This window comes from Ascaphus truei, chromosome 9 (genome assembly GCF_040206685.1).
Source record: "Ascaphus truei isolate aAscTru1 chromosome 9, aAscTru1.hap1, whole genome shotgun sequence".
Taxonomy (NCBI): domain Eukaryota; kingdom Metazoa; phylum Chordata; class Amphibia; order Anura; family Ascaphidae; genus Ascaphus; species Ascaphus truei.
This window is the reverse complement of record NC_134491.1, coordinates 42,303,434-42,326,176: the sequence shown is the minus strand read 5'-3', so window position 1 is coordinate 42,326,176 and position 22,743 is coordinate 42,303,434. Positions and strand designations below refer to the sequence as shown.

The 22,743-nt window shown below is 45.5% G+C and overlaps 2 protein-coding genes across 3 annotated transcripts; one reads left to right on the top strand and one right to left on the bottom strand.

Moving 5' to 3' along the window:
• Positions 1–4,595: 4,595 nt before the first annotated feature.
• On the bottom strand, positions 4,596–7,536 carry GON7 (GON7 subunit of KEOPS complex). The gene is made up of 2 exons (XM_075613106.1): positions 7,272–7,536; positions 4,596–4,945 (listed from the first exon to the last, which is right to left on the bottom strand). The coding sequence occupies exons 1-2, from the start codon at positions 7,519–7,521 to the stop codon at positions 4,794–4,796; spliced, it is 402 nt and encodes a 133-aa protein (XP_075469221.1). The 5' UTR covers positions 7,522–7,536; the 3' UTR covers positions 4,596–4,793.
• Positions 7,537–13,605: 6,069 nt separating this feature from the next.
• Positions 13,606–21,950, top strand: UBR7 (ubiquitin protein ligase E3 component n-recognin 7). Of its 2 annotated transcripts, XM_075614477.1 has the most exons (11): positions 13,607–13,825; positions 14,071–14,204; positions 14,305–14,365; positions 14,615–14,710; positions 14,993–15,046; positions 16,172–16,277; positions 17,157–17,362; positions 18,221–18,385; positions 18,716–18,878; positions 19,164–19,225; positions 20,814–21,950. In XM_075614477.1, the coding sequence occupies exons 1-11, from the start codon at positions 13,658–13,660 to the stop codon at positions 20,904–20,906; spliced, it is 1,308 nt and encodes a 435-aa protein (XP_075470592.1). In that variant the 5' UTR covers positions 13,607–13,657; the 3' UTR covers positions 20,907–21,950. The 2 variants fall into 2 exon arrangements, with proteins under 2 accessions (XP_075470593.1, XP_075470592.1); XM_075614478.1 differs by lacking the exons at positions 14,071–14,204; positions 14,305–14,365 and having other exon boundaries at positions 13,606–13,825.
• The last annotated feature ends 793 nt before the right edge of the window (positions 21,951–22,743 follow it).

Genomic DNA, 22,743 nt, shown 5'->3' with positions numbered 1-22,743 from the left:
CCCTTCACAGCACGAGGTTAAGGGATTTGGGTCTGAATGCACCTTTTACCTCCAGTTGGTAGCCTCGGGAAAATACACGTTTGTTCTCGGACACATTTACAAAGGGGCCATGCATTGGTGCATCTAAAACAACTATAACTGATGTAGCAGGTATGGGTCTCAGACATAAGAGCAAGTTTTACACATTTGTAAATGTATCTGTGTCCTATACGGGAAATGGTGTTTTCTGCAAGTAATACGATTAATAATATATTTTTGTCGCAGAAACATCTTTGCATTGGCATATCATTTTTTATATTATGCATTTTGTGTGTATCAAAAACCGTTATGTGAATAATGGCAATGTTTTGCAGAAACACGTTTTTGTGATGGAGACATTAAGGAGCACTTGGCTAAGTAGGCAGCAATACAGTAGTGTTTCCTAACTTTAGTCATCGAGACACACCCACACAAACGTAACCTTCTGTGCTTGAAGCCTGTCCTGTTAGGATGGGGAGGTTTTAAATCCATTTTTCTGCAGCCCGAAACCGGTCAGTCGGCAGCACCAGAGATTTCCCGTACTCAGAGCATTTACACGCTCCGTGGAATTCATTGGTTAATTCTTCAAGCTGCTGTGGCTTGTGAATGGGTGTATAGGATTGGATTTTCCCAGCCTGGGATACAGCTGGCAAATGTTGCAGGTTTGGAATAGGAATACCAGACCACTACCAGCAGCTTCAATGTCTCTGCTGTGTGAGGGGTCTCCTATTTGCAAACGAAGCCAGATCGTTGCAGCTAGTACCTTGTGGGATTACATCATGGCAGTGCTAACACATCCAAGGAGATACGTACCAACAAAGCAGGTACCACTTCTGCTTTAAATGGGGCAATCCCCCAGAAAAGGGTACAAATATTTAACACCAGGTTTCTATATTTTCATACTAGACAGTAAAATAATTACTGGTGTATTCAGCTTCATTGTTTTGTTTGTCTGGGGGAAGTGTTAGAATATATTGCAATAGCTACATTGAGTCCTGTGGAAACTCTGATATTCAAAGTTATACAGGGCTATGTTGGATTATCATTGGCGATAGTGTCCCCTGGCTACGTCTTTACTTTGACTAAGAGAATAACGGCCTTTGAATACACTCCTGAATTAGTCATATTGTGCCTGTGCACCGGCCTCTGTGCTATATACTCGGTGTCAGGTCATGATCTTACTCAATGTTCGCTTTACTACTGCAGCATGCAGGAGTACTGTACAGAAGGACCCTTCAGGGATCAATGGGTTTATATCCAATGTACTGTTCTCCTTCAGATAATAATCTCTGTATAATGACATATCACATCCCCGCACTATAAGAAACTGGAGCTGTCAATTAGGAAAACTGTAATGCATATTTAATTTGTAAGAGGAAAGCTGGGAGCAATATACCCGATGTTTGACATTCAGAGTGTCAGGCAGCTGGGAGCAGAATTATTAAAGGGAATACTGTTTCCATGACTTGTCTCCTGAATGCCGGTTATTATGCAGGAAGTAGCTACTATGAATTAGTACTTTATTTAAAACAAGGAGGCTTTGGGGGCTTTAAAAAAAAAAGAAACCGCTTGTGGAAAGAAATTGCACTGTGACAAGAATAAAACGTTAACTCTTAACTGTCTGCTTGTCTCATTGTCCTTCAGCATATGTTCGTATTAAAAAAATGGTACTGTGTGAATGCTAAATCTTTAAACCTTTTGCTGAGGTACAAACATTCTTTAACATGAATACTATAAAATATATATACTGTATATTCTAAACAAGAGACTGGAAATGAGTGGTACCTCGCACATCATGGTCACTGGATATACTAATTTTCTTCACTAATCTACAAGGACGTAAATGGGCAAACAAAAGAAAGATTCCCCCCTGAATGCACTCAGATCAACTTATATATGTGTAGTGGTAAATTTAAAATAATTTTATTAATATCTCTAATTTAAAATAATAATTGTACAGAGGGGAGTGGTAAACTAATCCATGGCCACCCCCAAAAAAATGGCACACCAACACGAATGTTAACTTTATTAACCGTGTTATATACTGTATGTTTACGGGGAAAAAAAAGAGGGAAAGTAAAATGAAAAAGAATACACCTAAGCACATTGGTATATAGCCTCAGTCCGAAGCAACCCCAGCAGAATTAAGCACAAACCTATTGATGGAATGCGCTTTTATCTATAAAACCGGCAGTCTCAAAATTGGGTACACTGTCGATACTGAATCTGGGGGGTGTATTGCCAAGGGAAAAAATCATAAAATACCAATATGAGCTGCATCTATACAGCCAGGTGATAAGGTGTAATTGTGTAAATACACAAATCGGCGTACGATCACAATATCAGCACATCCAAAATCACTCTGTTAACCTTATACAGTAAAATATTCAACTAGCCAGATCACATGTCCTGAAAAGGGCTCGCACAAAATGTGCTCAGTGATGGCCCTGAGGCACGGTTCAATGACCGTATCAAGTTATAGCCTCTTTTAGCTAGGATCAATTAACACATTACGGTAGTTATCCAAAAATATTTAAAAACTCATGGGAACACAAAAAGTTTTTGTGTTCCCATGAGAGTATTTACACAATTGCACCTTATCGCCTGGCTGTATAGATGCAGCTCATATTGGTATTTTATGATTTTTTCCCTTGGCAATACACCCCCCAGATTCAGTATCGACAGTGTACCCAATTTTGAGACTGCCGGTTTTATAGATAAAAGCGCACTCCATCAATAGGTTTGTGCTTAATTCTGCTGGGGTTGCTTCGGACTGAGGCTATATACCAATGTGCTTAGGTGTATTCTTTTTAATTTTACTTTCCCCTTTTTTTTTTTTCGTAGACGTATATAACACGGTTAATAAAGTTAACATTCGTGTTGGTGTGCCATTTTTTTTGGGGGTGGCCATGGATTTGTTTACCACTCCCCTCTGTACAATTATTATTTTAAATTAGAGATATTAATACAATTATTTTAAATTTACCACTACACATATATAAGTTGATCTGAGTGCATTCAGGGGGGAATCTTTCTTTTGTTTGCCCATTTACCCTTTCTCCCCTTTTGCACCTGATACAATCTTTAACTATTCCATATTAATTCACGTACTTGTGATGCGGGAGCCTCAGCGAGTTCCAATCCCAGTGTCAGCCCCTTGTATACCTCCCTGTGCCTCTGGCACCAGACAGATAGTAATCTTTAATGAGCAGGGACGCACTGGGCCTACACAATTCTATGTATAGCTCGGCCTGCACGGTCAATGTTATAAAAGAGAAAACATAACTTTCAGGCGAAATTCCATTGTAATTTCACCCTCTGTACAAAAGTGTCTGAAGCTGCATCCCCAGCGTATACAGGACAGGCCCCTTAGTCTTTTGGCCAGTGACATTAATGTGACTACCCGTTACCATGGAGATGCGTGCGAGTTGTCCCAATACACTTTAATAAGTAATGCTCCATTTATAACAGAAATTATAGTACCTCTGCCAGGTGGACACAGTCCTCAGACTAATCAGTAATAATTGGTAGAAATGATGTCCCTTGATGGGATGCCATTGGTTAATATCAACCTGAGGATACACGCTGTTATCTACTGGTCAGTGTAAACCTTCACAGCCGCCGGACTTCTGGTCATGTGACCACTCCAGGCGCAATCACATGACCTCAACCAGGCACCAAGTACTGTATGTCATATGGACACTGTAAAGATTAAAATACCAATCCCTCCCAGAAGCCGAAATGAAATGAACTCAAGTTAGTATTTTACCCCAAAAAGGAAAAAACTAGCGCACGCCCAAGAGTGGGTCCCAAGCCAATGTGTTTTTAAAAAAAAAATCTTCTTTATTGATCCATCTTTAAAGTGGAGGTTAACACCCTCCTAAGCGTTTCGTGTAAAAGTACACTTTATATCCTTGATAGTGTACTTTTACACGAAACGCGTAGGAGGGTGTTAACCTCCACTTTTAAGATGGATCAATAAAGAAGATTTTTTTTTAAACACATTGGCTTGGGACCCACTCTTGGCGGTGCGCTAGTTTTTTCCCTTTTGTTCTCCTAGACCAGCATCTCTTCATCTGGCTGCACGCCTATCAGGACACTGGAAAGGGGCATTTGTGAGTACTATTCTTTATTCTCTTTGAATACTTATTGTGAGTCCAAGAACCATCCCAATGAGGGTTTGATTGGGGGTTTTCAACCTTACATCTTGCCCTTCAGGGATTATTGGTCTGTCTTGGGACTTTACTACAAGCAGCATCTTATATACCGCCTTGCCCTATCCTGTTTATTTGCTTATTGCATACATTTCAATACTGAAGGGATTCAGTGTTGGAGCGCCTTTGTCACTTAAACCTTTGGATAGTATTTTACCCCGTAGCGTGCCCTGCTCTTAAAAAATAAAATGTGCTTAAAATCACAGGGCAAGCGCAAATAAAAGCAGCATTGGAAAGGGCGAGAAAAGACGGGTTTATCCCAATACCTGAATGTCTGTTACTCTGGTTAGAAAAATGAAACCCATCCCAATAAACGGGCAGTTAGGAGATTAACTTCCACCAAGAAATATATGATTGAAAACATTCATTAGAAACAGTGTTTACCATAATTGGTCAAATTCAAACAAAAAATGATTACATTTGCGTAGTACCAGATGATACAAATTTCTGTGTGTTTATATACATTATATACCAGCAATTGGAGAAAAAGCCGGTGTCATCATTGTGAGAACAGAGCCTTCTAAGTGAATATCTCCGGTGCTTTCTCCTGAAGTGCAGAGTTTACATAGAAATATCTGGGAGTTTATTTTGAGTTCCTTCTTCAATATCCAAAAGTCCTTTCTGTACCCCCATTTTTTTTGTCCTTTTAGAAGGGGGGCCATTGGCGCGAGTTTTATTCTCTGGATTATCTTCCTCTTCATCCTCCTCATCATCTAACCAAAAAAGTGAAAAATCTCATCACTACCTGTTAAACTCACAGAATATTCCCTTTTTTTGGTGTGGAAACTATCTAATTTGCCCAAATGTCAAATCACTTTAATGCATTTAGTGGCTCCCAAGTTTAAGCATTAAAATACTTAAAGCAACAGCTCATGTTTCTTGGTCTCTTTTTTTTTTGTTTGACTTCATACGTTTTAGATAATGTCCTGTCCCATCCATCCTGCGGTACTCCTCTCCCTGCCCCCTCCTCATCCTGCGGTACCCCTCTCCCTGCCCCCTCCCCATCCTGCGGTACCCCTCTCCCTGCCCCCTCCCCATCCTGCGGTACCCCTCTCCCTGCCCCCTCCCCATCCTGCGGTACCCCTCTCCCTGCCCCCTCCCCATCCTGCGTTAACCCTCTCCCTGCCCCCTCCCCATCCTGCGGTATCCCCACCGTGCACCCCCATTCTGCGTTACCCCCACCGTGCACCCCCATTCTGCGTTACCCCCACCGTGCACCCCCATTCTGCGTTACCGCCATCGTGCACCCCCATTCTGCGTTACCCCCATCGTGCACCCCCATTCTGCGTTACCCCCACGGCGCCCCCCCATCCTGCACTTTCCCTCGCCCTACCCACCCATCCGGCACTTCCCCTCACCCTACCCCCCATCCTGCACTTCCCCTCACCCTACCCCCCCATCCTGCACTTCCCCTCACCCTACCCCCCCATCCTGCACTTCCCCTCACCCTACCCCCCCATCCTGCACTTCCTCACCCTACCCGCCCATCCTGCACTTCCCCTCACCCTACCCCCCATCCTGCACTTCCTCACCCTACCCGCCCATCCTGCACTTCCCCTCACCCTACCCCCCATCCTGCACTTCCTCACCCTACCCCCCATCCTGCACTTCCTCACCCTACCCGCCCATCCTGCACTTCCCCTCACCCTACCCCCCATCCTGCACTTCCTCACCCTACCCGCCCATCCTGCACTTCCCCATACCCTACCCCCCATCCTGCACTTCCCCTCACCCTACCCCCCATCCTGCACTTCCCCTCACCCTACCCCCCATCCTGCACTTCCCCTCACCCTACCCCCCATCCTGCACTTCCCTTCACCCTACCCCCCATCCTGCACTTCCCCTCACCCTACCCGCCCATCCTGCACTTCCCCTCACACTACCCCCCATCCTGCACTTCCCCTCACCCTACCCCACCACAACATCCTGCACTTCCCCTCGCCCTACCCGCCCATCCTGCACTTCCCCTCACCCTACCCCCCCATCCTGCACTTCCCCTCATCCTACCCCCCATCCTGCACTTCCCCTCGCCCTACCCCCCATCCTGCACTTCCCCTCACCCTACCCCCCATCCTACTCTACCCTTTGCCCTACACCCCATCCTGCTCTACCCTTTGCCCTACACCCCCATCCTGCTCTACCCTTCGCCCTAACCCCCCATCCTGTTACCCCTCTCCTCCACCATCCTGTGCTACCCCTCTCCCCCTCCTGTGCTACCCCTGTCCTCCCCCACCCTGTTACACCTCTCCCCCTCCTGTGCTACCCCTCTCCTCCCCCACCCTGTTACACCTCTCCCCCTCCTGTGCTACCCCTCTCCTCCCCCACCCTGTGCTACCCCTCTCCTCCCCCACCCTGTGCTACCCCTCTCCTCCCCCATCCTGTGCTACCCCTCTCCCCTTCCTGTGCTACCCCTCTCCTCCCCCATCCTGTGCTAACCCTCTCCCCCATCCTGTGCTACCCCTCTCCTCCCCCATCCTGTGCTACCCCTCTCCTCCCCCATCCTGTGCTACCCCTCTCCTCCCCCATCCTGTGACCCCTCTCCTCCCCCATCCTGTGACCCCTCTCCTCCCCCATCCTGTGTTACCCCTCCTCCCCCATCCGGTGTTACCCCTCATCCTGTTACCCCTCTCCCCCTCATCCTGTGTTACCCCTCTCCACACCCTCATCCTGTGTTACCCCCCCCATCCTGCATTACCCCCTCCTCCCCATCCTGTGTTACCCCTCTCCCCCCTCATCCTGTGTTACCCCTCTCCCCCCTCATCCTGTGTTACCCCTCTCCCCCCTCATCCTGTTACCCCTTTCCCCCCTCATCCTGTCACCCCTCTCCCCCCATATCCTGTTACCCCTCTTCCCCCATATCCTGCGTTACCCCTCTCCCCCCCATCCTGCATTACCCCCTCATCCTGTTACCTCCTCCCCATCCTGTTACAACTCCCCCACCCATCCTGTGTTACCCCTCTCCCCCCTCATCCTGTTACCCCTCTCATCCTGTTACCCCTCTCCCTTCCTGTGTTTCCACTCCCTCCTCCCTGCACTGACCTGCAGACTCCTGCCCTCCGGCTCCTCTCCTCTCCCCCTTTTCCTGCAGCACCAGCTCGCTCAGCACGGCCGACACCTCCCTCTTCAGCTGCTCCAGGCCGGACACCATCCCCTGCAGCGTCCGCTCGCAGGTCACCTGGAAGGGGCGGCGGGTTCCATCCCGGCCGCTCAGCTCCGCGCGCAGCTCCATCCTGCAGGCCGGAAATCGCGTCATCAGCACGCGACTGGAAGCAAAGGGCTCTGGCGCCATATTGGACTCTGGCAAACAAAACGAAAACACGTGCTTCCGCCGCAGTCTGGCAGTGGTAGAGGTTGAAATGATTGATCTAGACTTGCTGAGGGAGATACCTAGTTACAATAGGGAAAGTATTTCTAGTCTTATCTTATTAACATTCCTCCAAAACACAATTGTTTGCAGTTATCATTCTCAATAAAAAATATAAAATGTGGCTTTTTTTTGCCCATTAAAAAAAATCGAAAAAGAAAAATGGGTATCGCAAATATGTATTGACTATGTATCGTTATAGGATGATCTATGTACATGTAAATATAATATGCTAAAATGAAATGTATCTGTAAACACCCTAATAAAAAAGATATTTAAAAAAAAAAATATGTTGTACTGTATCCCACTTTTTTTATCAAATGAAACACAGAAGTGCAGGTAAACCGGTGTATAACACAACGTAGGTGACTATTGTATTGTATGTCTTTATATAGCGCCATTAATGTACATAGCGCTTCACAGTAGTAATACATGTGGTAATCGAATAAATAACAGATAATATAAATAACAGATCATGGGAATAAGTGCTTTAGACAAACATAACATTAAGGAAGAGGAGTCCCTGCCCCGAGGAGCTTACAATCTAATTGGTAGGTAGGGAGAACGTACAGAGACAGGAGGAGGGAGTTCTGGTAAGTGCGTCTGCAGGGGGCCAAGCTTTATGTATCGTGTTCAGAATGTTAACTGTGCTATTCGTATGCTTCTTTAAGCAAGTGTGTCTTAAGGTGGGTCTTAAAGGTGGATAGAGAGGGTGCTAGTCGGGTACTGAGGGGAAGGGCATTCCAGAGGTGTGGGGCAGTCAGTGAAAAAGGTTTAAGGCGGGAGAGGGCTTTAGATAAAAAGGGGGTAGAAAGAAGACATCCTTGAGCAGAACGCAAGAGTCGGGATGGTGCATAGCGAGAAATTAGGGCTGAGATGTAAGGAGGGGCAGAAGAGTGTAAAGCTTTAAAAGTGAGGAGAAGAATGGAGTGTGAGATGCGGGATTAGATTGGAAGCCAGGAGAGGGATTTCAGGAGGGGAGATGCTGAGACAGATCTAGGAAAGAGTAGAGTGATTCTGGCAGCAGCATTTAGGATAGATTTTAGGGGAGACAGGTGAGAGGCAGGAAGGCCGGACAGCAGGAGGTTACAGTAATCAAGACGGGAGAGAATGAGGGCCTGAGTCAGAGTTTTAGCAGTCGAGCAACAGAGGAAAGGGCGTATCTTTGTTATATTGCGGAGGAAAAAGCGACAAGTTTTAGAAATGTTTTGAATGTGAGGGGCGAATGTGAGAGAGGAGTCGAGTGTGACCCCTAGGCAGCGTGCTTGGGCTACTGGGTGGATGATCGTAGTTCCAACAGTAATGTGGAAGGAGGTAGTAGGGCCAGGTTTGGGAGGAACTATGAGGAGCTCTGTTTTAGCCATGTTGAGTTTAAGGCGACGGAGGGCCATCCAGGATGATATAGCAGAGAGACATCCAGAAACTTTGGTCTGTATAGCAGGTGTATAACACCGTAGGTGACTGTATACATGTAGGTGACTGCAGCAGTGTTCACAATACATTGATGCAGCAGGATAGTGCACACTGCACGTAATTATCTTTCTCCTAGGAAAGATGAAAAACGTAAAATCCTGAAGACGACGAACTCTGGAAAATATTTTTCTATCCCCGTACAGACTGAGAGCAGCTGCAGGAAAATACGTTTATGCTTCATCTGCAACTTGGCTTAACTGTTGAGTATTATTTCTCCTTAATATTTTAGGACACACATTTCTCTTTAATGTTGTTGTGTGGTATTTAGGGATTAAGTAATATTGCAGAATACCTGCATCCTTAGGAAGGTCCTGGTAACATAGTCATAAAGTGCAGCTATTCACATGTGACAAATGACTGAAAAATTGAATGGATTCCTACTCTCAAGCAGTCGGTTTGAGCGAAGTATTTTCTGCTCCTGTTAGTTGCTTTGTTTAACTTCCTAAAGATTCCCTGAAAAACATGCGATGATTGTGTTAATAACACACTGTTTTTCAACTGGGGTTCCCCGGACATCCCTAAACGGTTCCCTTCAATTTTCAGGTAATTTGAAAAACCCTGTGGTCTGTACGCGGAGCGGCTGCATGCGAGCAAAGTGGGGAAGTCTAGCCCAGACAGTGTTACTATCAGAGAGCATCAGGCCTCGTTCAGGGTGCTGGCTTCGGAGGGAGGGCGTGCTGCCGTGAGAAACAAAGTATTCAATTTGAATACTGGTTGTCAGGGTAGCAACCGCCCTGTCTCCGAAGCCAGGAGTTGAAGCTGACTACAGTTTCAATAAACGAAAATTTCGTTTTTTGGAGCTGCAGCAGCGTCACTGGGACCTAGGCAGCCAATGAAATCATTCTTCAGAATGATTTCATGACTGCAACCTCGATACTAATTACCCTACTGTGTGTAACCCCGCCCCCTCCCCAACGCTGAAAAGTCTGCTGGGGGATAAACACAGATCGCCCAGCAAACTGCAGCACTGCCTCCCTCCGAGTCCTGCAGCTGGCACCCTGAACGAGGCCTCAGGAGTGGCGGTACACGCGGTGGCGACGTAACCAGCTCCATGTGAAACTAGAAAATATGGGAGTGAACCCAAAACAACTGATGCTGCCAAAGTCAGGTATAATAGGGTATGGGAGAAAAAAACTCAATCCACTAAAAGTATGTAGCAATTCACCATTAGGACACAATGAAATCTTCAAAATATAAGGATTAGACTCACCCAGGGCGGGGGGCCCGTTGTGCCGATAGTGACCGGGTGCAGGAAATGAAGTGTCCAGGGACACCTCACTCTTGAACCTCCTGAGGCCACTAGCTGCTGCCCTTACCCTGCCCGGTGTCTTAGGTATCCTGTGTGTGGTTGCGGTGAGCTGTTCCACACTGCTGAAGGATTTCCTCTGGCGTGACTTTCCCCGTGATGCGGATGGCTGCGGCGTCTTCCTTCCAAGGTGAACGCCGACACGATGTCCACGTAGGGGAACCGCTGTCTGCTCACCCGTACACGCCGTTTCCTACCGAGAGGAGGAGCGATGTTGCCTCTCAGCCGATGATGCGCTCCGGCGCGTCCACACGTGTGGAGGGGGGATGACGTCAGTCCTTCAGACTTGGGAGTCCGTGGTGAATGCCTGCGTGCGCCAGCCAAAGCAGATACAAGTAGAAAAAAGGGGTGAAGGCGGTCACAGCAATAGAAGTCCAGCCCAGGAGCAAGTGAAGTTAAAATCAGCTTTAATATTACATGCTGTATAGCATGTAATATTAAAGCTGATTTTAACTTCACTTGCTCCTGGGCTGGACTTCTATTGCTGTGACCGCCTTCACCCCTTTTTTCTAGCTCCATGTGAAAGACAGGAAGCCTAATGGTGTGGACATTGCCTTGTGGGAAATAACTATTTACTTTGCCCATTTGATTCCTACCTGTTGTAAGTAGGATTTCAATTTTTTCCCTATTTCCGGAGCAGTGTCCATAAGTCAAATATTCGTGTGTGTGTGTGTGTTTTAGTGTATTTTATTAAACAGTCATTTCTTTTTGGCCCATTACAAGGTGCTGTGCAGTGTTATGTTTGTCACATCAGCAGTTTTTATACTCATTATATTTCATAGTTATTCGCTAATTGGTCTCTGGTTTTCTTTTCACATGTTGTGAGACAACCATCAAGACTCACCGGAAGATCCCTGGCTCAACAGGACTGGACATTTTATATGGTCAGGTTTTTTCAGTTAGTTTGTAGGCGCCAGTTTATTTATTTTTTTGTCAAATGTGTTATCCGAACGTTAATATCTCATTTATCTAATTAATGTCAACACAATTATTGTGCCTGCCTTAGCCTCGTGTATTGGATTCGCCTTTTAATGAAAGCACTTAGCCAAGTAACGCCGTCTCTGCATTTTTTACCATGTACCTTCCGTTTGGAAGAATTTTTTCATGGTTTTGAACATTTGAAGCCTGAAAGGATGAAAAGGGGAAATGGAAAGGCAATTGGTGCAAAAATAGAGCAATGGAACTGCACCTTCAGTAGGAGATGCAGAAAGTATATATTTAATGGCCACTAGGTGGCATAGTCGCCGCAGGTAACAAGCTCTAGCGGTAGCAGTGCTGCTTTTGGTGATAAAGATCGTGGTTTGCGCTGTCACACTGGTCCCACGGGCAAGTCGCCTTCACTTGGCGTTCGCTGTGCCTGTGCATTCTCTGCATTCTCTGCGTGCGCAGTCAGCACTATAAGAGACAAACTTAGAACGCTCCTTTATTTACCTGTCTGCGGCTTTAGTGCTTTTCATCGAAATTGCGCGAATATAAATTATAACACCTTTTTTTACCGTGCGGAATAAATGAGTACTTCAATATCGTGTGATATGCTTTTGTTTGGACTAACGCATGATATTTTAAGACAAGCGTTTGAGAGCTCTCTTCTCTTCTTCAGGCTTAGAGTACTCAGAAAAGTAGGGTGATCCTTTTTGCACCCACTTTGTGATAGATTCTTTCCTTATCTGATCTGTGGAAAGGGAGCATGGCATTGAGACCCAAAGCTGCCGCCAGGTTGATAGAATGACAGATTATACGGCATTAATGCTGATGGATTCGTTCTCACAGACGGTTTCATTTGACACTCTATATTTTCTTAAATGCAGTGACTATAAAAGGATGCAGAACATTTCGGTGTATGTGCCCCTTCATCAGGAAACATCAGTATCCAAATCTAGAGTAATTCTGAGGAGAGAACTCCCAAAAGCTTATCCTAAAGCAGGGGGCTCAACTCCAGTCCTCAAGACCCTCCCCAACAGGTCAGGTTTTAAGGATATCCAAGCTTCAGCACAGGTGGCTCAATCAGAGGCTCAGTCTTTCACTGCATCACCTGTTCTGAAGCAGAGATATCCTTAAATCCTGACCTGTTGGGGAGTCTTGAGGACTGGAGTTGAGAACCCTGCCCTAAAATATCAACTGTTTGTCCAAATAAAAAGGTAACTAATAATAATAATAACAACTTTATTTCATATACTGTTTTTCTCTCAATGGGGCTCAAAGCGCGTCGCAGTTACAGTATAGCACACTGTTGCCACCACTCTGGGTTTCACCCAGAAACTACGGGTTTACCTGGTAAATCTCTGTGTGGCGGCGGAGGCTTCTCCCAGCATCTCCCCCTGCAAATCTCGTCGACATGGCTGCGCGATGTCAAATGGTGCCACATTGCCATGACAACAGGACGCTACCTGTCATTAGTGTAACGCGACACTCGTTGCCATGACAGCGAAGCGCTCCGTGACTTAACGGCGTTACGTGGTCACGTCATGACAACGTGGCGTCATGTGATACCTCAGTGCCTTAAGGCATTCTGTTGTCATGGCAATGTAGCACCATCTGGACATACTTGAAAACGAGAGGTAACTCTCAATGTATTACTTCCAAGTAAAATATATATATATTTTATTTTATAAAATTTGACGGGCTTTGCAGGGGAGGATGCCGAGAGACGCCGCTGCCGGAGGTAATTGAAATCAAGATAAATGTAAAAAATGTTATCTCCGGGTTAGGCCTCAATAGAAGGTTAAACCCTGGGTACGCAGCATATTACAGGCACAGTCCCTGCCCCCAGGGATTACACTCTATGTGTTTGGTGCCTAATACTGAAGTACGCATTTACTGCACAGATATAAACCCCAGTGTAGATATAATACACATTGCAATATATACTGCACACAGATAATCTGTTTCATGCACTGAGAATTGCTGAGCACAGCAGCTCTGCGCCTGGGACTGGCGTTACCATGGAAACACTGCGTCAGAATGCCGGCCCCGGAAGTGCTGCTGTATCTGCCACCACCCCTCCCCACTTCCGCCCGACGGCCCCGGAAGTGCTGCTGTATCTGCCACCTCCCATCCCTCCCTACTTCCGCCCGCCGGCCCCGGAAGGGCTGCTGTGCCTGACGCCTCCCATTTCTCCCTACTTCCGCCCGCCGGCCCCGGAAGTGCTGCTGTACCCGACTCATCTCCTCCCTCCCCACTTCCGCCCGCCGACCCCGGAAGTGCTACTGTACCTGACGCCTCCCCTCCCTCGCCACTTCCGCCCGCCGGCCCCGGAAGTGACTAGTCTTTCGGACCTAGCTGATGGAGGCACGCGGGCAGGGTGAGAAGCGGCGCGCGGAGGAGGCCGTCGCGGGCGGGGAGGAGGCCGTGCTGTCTCTGGTGGATGTGCTGGAGCAGGATGAGGCGCTGGAGGACGAGGCCTGCGCGGTGCTGGGCGGAAGTGACGCGGAGAAGTGCTCCTACCCCGAGGTACCGAGACCTTTCCCCTCCCTTATCCGTGACCTCCCACCCCCATCTGTGACACCCCCTCCCTCTATCATTGACCTCCCCCTATCATAACCCCCACGCCCCCCCCCATCCGTGACCTCCGAGCTTACACACCCCATATGAGACACAGATCTTCTGTCGGGAGTCTGCACGAATGAGATGAATGCCGCCGGTAACTGCTTCCATGTCTGGCGTGTACACATGTCGTGCCTGTTTTGTCTTTGCAGGGTTATGTGAAGAGACAAGCATTGTATGCCTGTAATACGTGTACACCTAACAAGGAGGGGCCCGCTGGGATCTGCTTAGCATGTACTTACAAGTGCCACGAAGGGCACGATTTGTTTGAGCTTTATACAAAGAGGTAATGACCATTATCAAATATCTGGTTCTTAAAAAAACATGATTATATGCTATGATAGATTACTGGTTAGGGAGTAAAAATCACTATTTTGTTTTATCAGGAACTTTCGCTGTGATTGTGGGAATGGCAAGTTTAAACATCTGGAGTGCAAGTTGTTCCCCGTAGGTATATAATCACACACTTTGTGTACCTCTGTGAGTGAGCAATTCACAAGCTGATGGTTCTCCTGTTGGGTCAAGATATTTGATAAAAGTGTTAGAATCATGTCTTATTTAGCAAAATAGTCAATTGTTGAAATAGGATTTTGAATCTCTAATAATAAACATTGATTGCAGAGTGAATGTTTGTTTTTTGATGTATTTATATATGTAGTTTTTAACGTTTCTTCTAATATATATATTTTTTTTTAGGAAAAGGAGAACTTTAATGCTGTTAACAAATACAACGCAAACTTCTTTGGCCTGTACTGCACCTGCAAGAGACCTTATCCTGATCCAGAAGATGAGGTGAGAAGAGAATTCTGTGTTGCCAGGAGTGTATTGCTTCCCTTCAATCTCTGCCACACCTTTTCCCTTGCTTTATGCAGCAGTGGTCGGTCACTGATAATAAGATGCTGCTTTCATATGTTCTATTATCACTCTCCTTTGCTGCAAAATGAATTAGCACTACATTAGCACCCCCATTAGAGACATTATTTGCGCCTAACAATTTGTCAGAATTGTCTTGAATGTCTGTCATGCAATTTTCTCAGAAAACATAGATTAATGTTATTTTGTAATCCTGTTTAGACCCCAGATGAGATGATCCAGTGTGTAGTTTGTGAAGATTGGTTCCATGGAAGGGTACGTATCCTTGCTTTTCATTAGCACTTATCCCTAAATTTTAAGCTCTGGGAAACACAGACCTTTTTACCTGTTGTGATGTACTGCATGTTACTGTCTGATATCACGCCGCTCTGGAAACTTTCTGTCTCTTTATAAGTAAATTATTGTACGTTCGAGCCAATACTCTGTACTAAACCTGGTCAGTACTTGTCTTTGCTATCACGTTTCTATGAAGTGTGGTCCAATTTTATAACACTGATGGAAAAATGTATCACAATGTCATATGTTGTAGTGTATTGCCTGGATTCGCTAAGCTTCGATAGCGCACTGATACTGCGTTTATTGCCATTGACTTGAATGTCAGTTAGTGCAGGATTGCAGCGGGAAACTGTTGAAGCTTAGAGAATCTCCTCATGAGATTCATAATTTAGCCCCGGCGTTTGCAAACTCAAATATATAAGAGCAAACACGGGTTCTTAGTGATATTGCCTGTATAGCATATAGAGTATGATCATACCCACAAGAGTCAAAGAGATGCTCTGCAAGGGGGGGGGGGGAATAGCGCCTAAGCAGGCTTTTTATACACATTAATTTCCTTTGCTTAACAAAGGTTACTAGGCAGAATATAATAATTACTCCCTATTCTACGCCTATCATCTTACAGATCATTAAAAGCTGGTTAAAACTGGATTAAAACAGCTCTCTGTGGGAACCAGGTACTTCTCTATACCAGGAATGTAGGCGTTAAGATACAGGCACGGTCGCAAATCTACTGTCAAGCGTAACTCATTTATACCACACACACATTCTTACACAAAATGGACACTAACGACATAACACAACCGACAAAATGGAAACAGAATATCAACAACAATTCTTCTCCACAGAGCCCCCCAGTCCATTTAGGTAATATATCATTCATTTCAACAGCCCTTTGTTTTCCGAGCACACACAGCTCTAACTTCAAGTGCAGCCGGAAACAAAAATTAAGTTTTTACTTCTGCGTATATATATTTTGCACTTGTCAGGTCTCACTAACTTGGCTCCTTTCTCCGTCTCACTATGTACAGGGATTACTGGTGTATATTATCTGCTCTGTGTACATGCCCAATATGAATAAAATCTTGTATCCTCTCATTATAGCACCTCGGTGCAGTTCCCCCTGAACACCTAGAGTATCAGGAGATGGTATGCCAAGTCTGCATGAAGCGCTGCCCCTTCCTCTGGGCCTACGCTGCACAGCTAGCGGGTAAGTCGTACCCTGCATTAGACCCCCATGCCCTGGTAGGTACCCTGCATTATACCTCCTTGGTACTCTGCATTATACCCCCATGCCCTGGTAGGTACCCTGCATTATACCACCTTGGTACTCTGCATTATACCCCCATGCCCTGCTTTGTACCCTGCATGAGACCCCCATGCCCTGCTTGGCACCCTGCATAAGACCCCCATGCCCTGCTTGGCACCCTGCATGAGACCCCCATGCCCTGCTTGGCACCCTGCACGAGACCCCCATGCCCTGCTTGGCACCCTGCATGAGACCCCCATGCCCTGCTTGGAACCCTGCATGAGACCCCCATGCCCTGCTTTGTACCCTCCGTTAGACCCCCATGCCCTGTCTGGCACCCTGCATGAGACCCCCATGCCCTGCCTGGCACCCTGCATTAGACCCCCATGCCCTGCTTGGCACCCTGCATTAGACCCCCATGCCCTGCCTGGCACCCTGCATTAGACCCCCATGCCCTGCCTGGCACCCTGCATTAGACCCCCATGCCCTGCCTGGCACCCTGCATTAGACCCTCATGAATTGCCTGGCACCCTGCATTAGACCCTCATGAATTGCCTGGCACCCTGCATTAGTCCCCCATGCCCTGCTTGGCACCCTGCATTGAGTTTTTTAGCAGTGAGAGTCGTGTTTGGTATCAGGGCAATATACACATTCCTTTTTAAATGTTACAATTTCACAGGGTGATCCAGATTTTATTTGGCGGGAGATGCACTAAACAACTCATTGTTATAGATTACGTGTGTGTGTCTAGATAAACAAATATCTCACATTTATTAGAGGGGACAATGTTTCTCTGTAGTTAATGTCTTCTTTGTGACTGGCTTGTTATGGATCGTCTAGTTCCTACTGTGACTAAAATCACCCCTGCTGAATCGGACCATGAAGATATAAAGGTGGAAGACACTGCAGTAGAAAGCATCACAGTTCAGAATGGTTCAAATGGCAAGACTGAAGAAAATACTATTCAACAGTACACAAAGCATCAGCAAGTACAAGAAGAGAAGGACAAGCACAATGGTCCATCCACTAGTGCCGAGACTGCTCAGGTAACATCAGATTTAATGGAAGTCACAGGACCTAATCATTTAGATTTTAGGAGTGTGAATGGGTTTTCAACAGTGTTCAATAGCTATTTGGTACTTATTTAAAAATACGTTTTGTCAAAACTGGATTCCTACATTTGTGTACATTCGGACATCTCCGTAGAGAAATGCTGTTCTGATAGCAGCCTCCAAATAAATAAAAAAAAGTCAGTCTTAATTTTACTTCAAATTAGTTAGTTAATAAGCTTGCCGAGTTAAAAAAAAAAAAAATATGAATTAGCGGTCACCCTGTCTAATATAATTCCGCTAGAGGTGCTATAATCCTGCACTATACCGCAAGATGCATACAACTATACAAAAACAAACTGGAACGGCACTCAAATCTGAGAAAATAAAGGGCTTCCGTTTTGCTTTTGGTCTCGCTGTAATGGCTGCCCAGCCCCAAGAGACACCCACCAGGGAAAATGTGTCCACGGGATATTTAAACCACCTTGAATGGACCTTTATGATTTAAGCCTGACGAAAGGGCCAGGGGGCCTTGAAACGTTGCAGTATTGTGCACACAGAACAGTGTGTCTAACATTTCCTCTGCCTGTGTGTGCTGAGACTTTCTGTATTGCTGCTGTTTTTGATGCATTAAAGTAGAAACTTGGTGAGACCAAAAGCAAAATGTAAATCCTTCATTTTCTTTGATTTTAGTTTGAGTGCTGATCCAGTTTGAATTTTGTAAGCTTGATAAGTGGCCTAAGGTCCGTGTTATACGTTAGCCCACAGCCTGGTGTATACAAACAAATGTTTTGAGCCAATGCCGCCTCCTCTTCAGTGCAAAAGTGAAGGAATCTTCCTCTGATTTGTGTTTAGAAATGTACAAATGGAGACATTTCCAACGCGGTGGTAACGGAGGCTAATCCTGGCACTGCGTGCAAGCTTCAGGAGAATAAAAGGCATGAAGGACACAGGACGGACACTGCCACGTTCTGGCCGAGCAACTGGCGCAGCAAACTATGCAACTGCGGGGATTGTATGGTATGTATATATCTATACCTAATCTAGAATTTCAATTGGTAACTACTTTGTGAACATTGCAATTGTTCTCTGTATTCAAAAGCTTGGATTCTGACCAATTTTTGATTTGAATGAAAATAAGTGAACTAGGGAATGCGTAATTTCCCAAGTTAAAGGCATAGTCCCAGTTTGCAAGCGGATATATGGTACTTGTAAAAGTTGTCAGCAAGCACTGAACATGCAAAATGACATGTAATTGCAGGTATAGGAAGTGGGCCAAAACAATTGGTGATTAGGGAGCAGCAATCTAAGCAATTGAATGTTCTGAAACTAGTTCTTCCTTCATGATAGAAAATGTATGCAGATCTGGAGGTGGTCTTCCTGGTGGACGAACGTGACACAGTTCAGGCTTATGAAAATAAAGGCAAAAATGACGAGGATAGAGAAAGAAAAGACCCCCTGATGGCCGCCCTCAGCAGCATGAACCGGGTGCAGCAGGTGGAGCTAATCAGTGGTAAGATCAGCGGGGCAGTGATCCGGCTTTAGGACTGGTGAAAGCCATTAATCCCAGGCACGAATGTGCTGAACCTGGGGTGAAAAATAGCGCCCTTCAGTTTTGGGAGCACCCACTATTTTTGAATCCTATTTAAACAAAGCTAATAAAGCTACATTGGGCGGCCTTGCTGCTTTAAAATGTGATTTCTCTAAAAATCTGATTATGTGTAATTCAGTTAATTGTGAATACATTCTGAAGTTATACATGATCCCCTTATAAAATTGATTGGCCTTTTCTTTTCAGAATACAATGACTTGAAGACAGAGCTAAAGGATTATCTTAAAAGGTTTGCAGATGAAGGAAAGGTGAGGTGGATTATTGGTGGGTCACGTATCTGCCTCTGCTGCTTCCCAGGTGTACACTTCATGCTAAAGAAAGTTTTTAGATGTTCTTGTCCCATTGATGTAGGCTCCCCTGTATCAGAGTTAAAGCCAGTGGGGCACTACAGCGGGAGGAAGTGAGCTATATATCTAGAGATCTCTATCCTCTCACTGGAGTAACACAACCTTTGGTACGTGGAGATGGATACGGGTTCCTGACTAGGAAAATTTTCCTAACTGCTGAAGTGAAACTTATTTCGTGGCAGTGCCACCCAAAAAAATGTCAGACGTGAAAACCTGAAAATTGTCACCCCAAAAAATAACGGAAGTGACTGACTGCACATGTGCAGCAGCGTTACACACATACATACACCACACACACATATACAACACATACAGGCATACCGCGGATTAAGGACACTCACTTTAAGTACACTCGCGAGTAAGGACATATCGCCCAATAGGCAAACGGCAGCTCGCGCATGCGCCTGTCAGCACGTCCTGAACAGCAATACCAGCTCCCTACCTGTACTGAAACTGTGCGCAAGCGGGGAGACTATAGAGCCTGTTACAAATGCGTTATTAACATGCGTTATGCACGTATATGACGATTGCAGTACAGTACATGCATCGATAAGTGGAAAAAAGGTAGTGCTTCACTTTAAGTACATTTTCGCTTTACATACATGCTCTGGACCCATCGCGTATGTTAATGCGGGGTATACCTATACAACACACACATACACCATACACACACCTTACCTCCCCCTCCGGAGCAGAGTACTATTCGCACATGGGTACCGGGCCCCAGCTCTTCTCCCCCCCGGTGATGTGAGATGGGGGGGGGAGGGGGGGAAGAGGGTGATGTTAGATGCGGGGGGGGGGGGGAAGAGGGTGATGTTAGATGCGGGGGGGGGGGGGGAGAAGAGGGTGATGTTAGATGCGGGGGGGGGGGGGGAAGAGGGGGATGTGTGAGAGAGGGGTGGCGCAATGGGATCTGTTGTCCTGGGCCCCAGGAAAGCAGTCTACAGCCCTTTCTGGTATGAACACACAAACACAAGGTGTATGCGCCGAACACTCGCCTTCACAATCAAACTTTATTATGTTATCAATCAAATTGTACTTTCATGTTTGATATATGGCATGAAACACTTTTGAGAGCGTCGAAACACAGAAGTTTCACTTAACGCGTGTGCTTGGCGCGCACACCTTTTTTCTTTAGTTTGGCAGAATAACGGGGTTGAGTTCCCCATTACTGCCCCATGCATGTGTTGTAAATAATGACTTGCATTAAACAGGTTGTGAATTAGTTACTTTTCCTTTGTAAAGGAAGCCGATAACACAAAGTACAATACGACTTCAATCTATGGCACGTAGCAGTCTCCTAAATAGACTGGTATCAATGGAGCAATGATTGGTTTACACAGATGTGTGGTACTTTATTATCCATTTTCTCAGAAGTTTTTGGATATCCAACTACCACAATCAATTTCTCTTTATTATTTTTTTTAAATCAGATTAACATGTTCTTACAGTGCTAGTGAACATATTTTTTTTTTTTATTGTATGCTAGGTTGTCAAAACGGAGGACATTCAACAATTCTTTGAAGAACTACAGTCCAGGAAGAGAAGGCGGGTAGCTGGGATGCAATATTACTGCAGCTAAATCATGCTGGTGCCTACATGATACCGTTGGGAACCAAACCTGTAACATAAATAGCTCAAACATGCCTCGCCTCACCTCCATCTTTAACGTGCGCAATCTTCTTTTCCACCTGCCGTCCTCCATCCTGTTTGCGCGCAAGTAACTTAATGCTTCAAACATGGTTTCTGACCTCTGGTGTTCCTTGAAACAGATTATTCTGGTTTCTGCCATGAAAGGAGTGTAACCATATGTTTTAATGATGACACAATGTTAAGTCACACAGGTCTTTTAAAATAGCAAAGTCTCATTTTTTCTACTACTTCTGTACTCTTGATTTTCTTTCTCTCTTGTAGAGAAGTGTGTCTTGCTGCTGAGTTTTCTGTATAGGAAAGTGTTTGCAGCTTAGAATAGGCCTTGCTGCATCAGCTGGGTTAGGCTGCTTTATGCAGGACCACACATTAAACTGCTTTGCCATGAGGTCATATACCCAAATAAAGACCGGTTTCCTGTGCAAATATTTACATCCTTTGTACAGCTTTAAGTGTATTGCACAGTCATGTGTAATGGTAAAACTGGTTAGAAACCAACTGTTATAAATCTTCTAAGAATAAATTCAACCAAATATGTAGTGCAGGAATGGCAAGATTCCCAGTTCATGTTTGTACTTCTGGTTTTAAGATAACTGTTTCCTGTCACCATTGAAAATGACCAGTCTGAATAGTAAGGATCTTAATTGGCCTCTACTTTTCTGGGCGTTGCACAATACCATTATGAAGTTTGTGTTTTAAAAGTAAAATGACAGACTCGCCCTTTAATTGAGACTCCCTGTACAATGTGACATCGAGCCTACATATTTGAATTATTTTCCCGTTGTATACATATTCAAATTGCAGTCTTTATTGGAAAGCAAAATCAGATAATCAATTTAATGACTAATGCTGTTGCATGCAGGTTTTTAGAACCGATAGTACATAAATTAGTATGTTAGTTAATCTTTAGCAAAGCTGAACATCTGTATATATGGCAATGTTTTATGATCTTTAGAATAAAAGTGAATTATGATAATTGCTTGCTTTGTATTTTAGAAGTGTATAATTAATGTAGCTCTAATGCTTCTGATTTAGGCAGCAAAGGACTTTCATAGTAAATAAGGCGCCTACAACTGCATCTCCATCCCACTTATTTCCTGCGTGAGTTATGGAGCACATGCCAGTATGGGTCATTAATGCCTATTTAAGTCACTGGCGGTGGAACAGGTGTGATAACCCATGACCCTGTTTCTTGTGCTGTATATGCCTGAGGCTGGGATTATGGTCCCTGCGTGGCCACGTGCGAACGAGCGTGCTGCCACCACTGCATGCACTTCTGCAGCCCAAGCAATTTGGCTGCAGGAGATTGGGGGCGTGGCAGAAGCATCACATAGCTGGTTCGCCCTCATTGGCTGAACCAGCTTGTGCGCTGAGGTCATGCAACAGCCACATGAAAATACAACATTTGCTGTATTTTCAAAGCGCTGCCGTGTCAATGCGCTTCTTTGCCGGCAGGCGCACAGACACTGGGGTAACTTGCATAGCCCACTACAGAGTGCTTGCCAGGCGCAGGTGGCACCATAATCTCAGCCTTAGTGACCATTAGGCTTACTGTGTGTAATACAGTTTTGACCTGGAGAGGGAGATCTTATGTTGTTACCTAGCAACCCTTAGGCCACGCTTAGTTGTGTGGCGCCAAAACACATACCTTATGCATCATCCACACATAGTGAACGTTATGACCAGGCGGGATCCAGGAGAGACAAATTAATGTGGCTGTGGCCACCGCGTGACATCAGCGTCATGTGAAGTAGTTCGGCCAACAATGG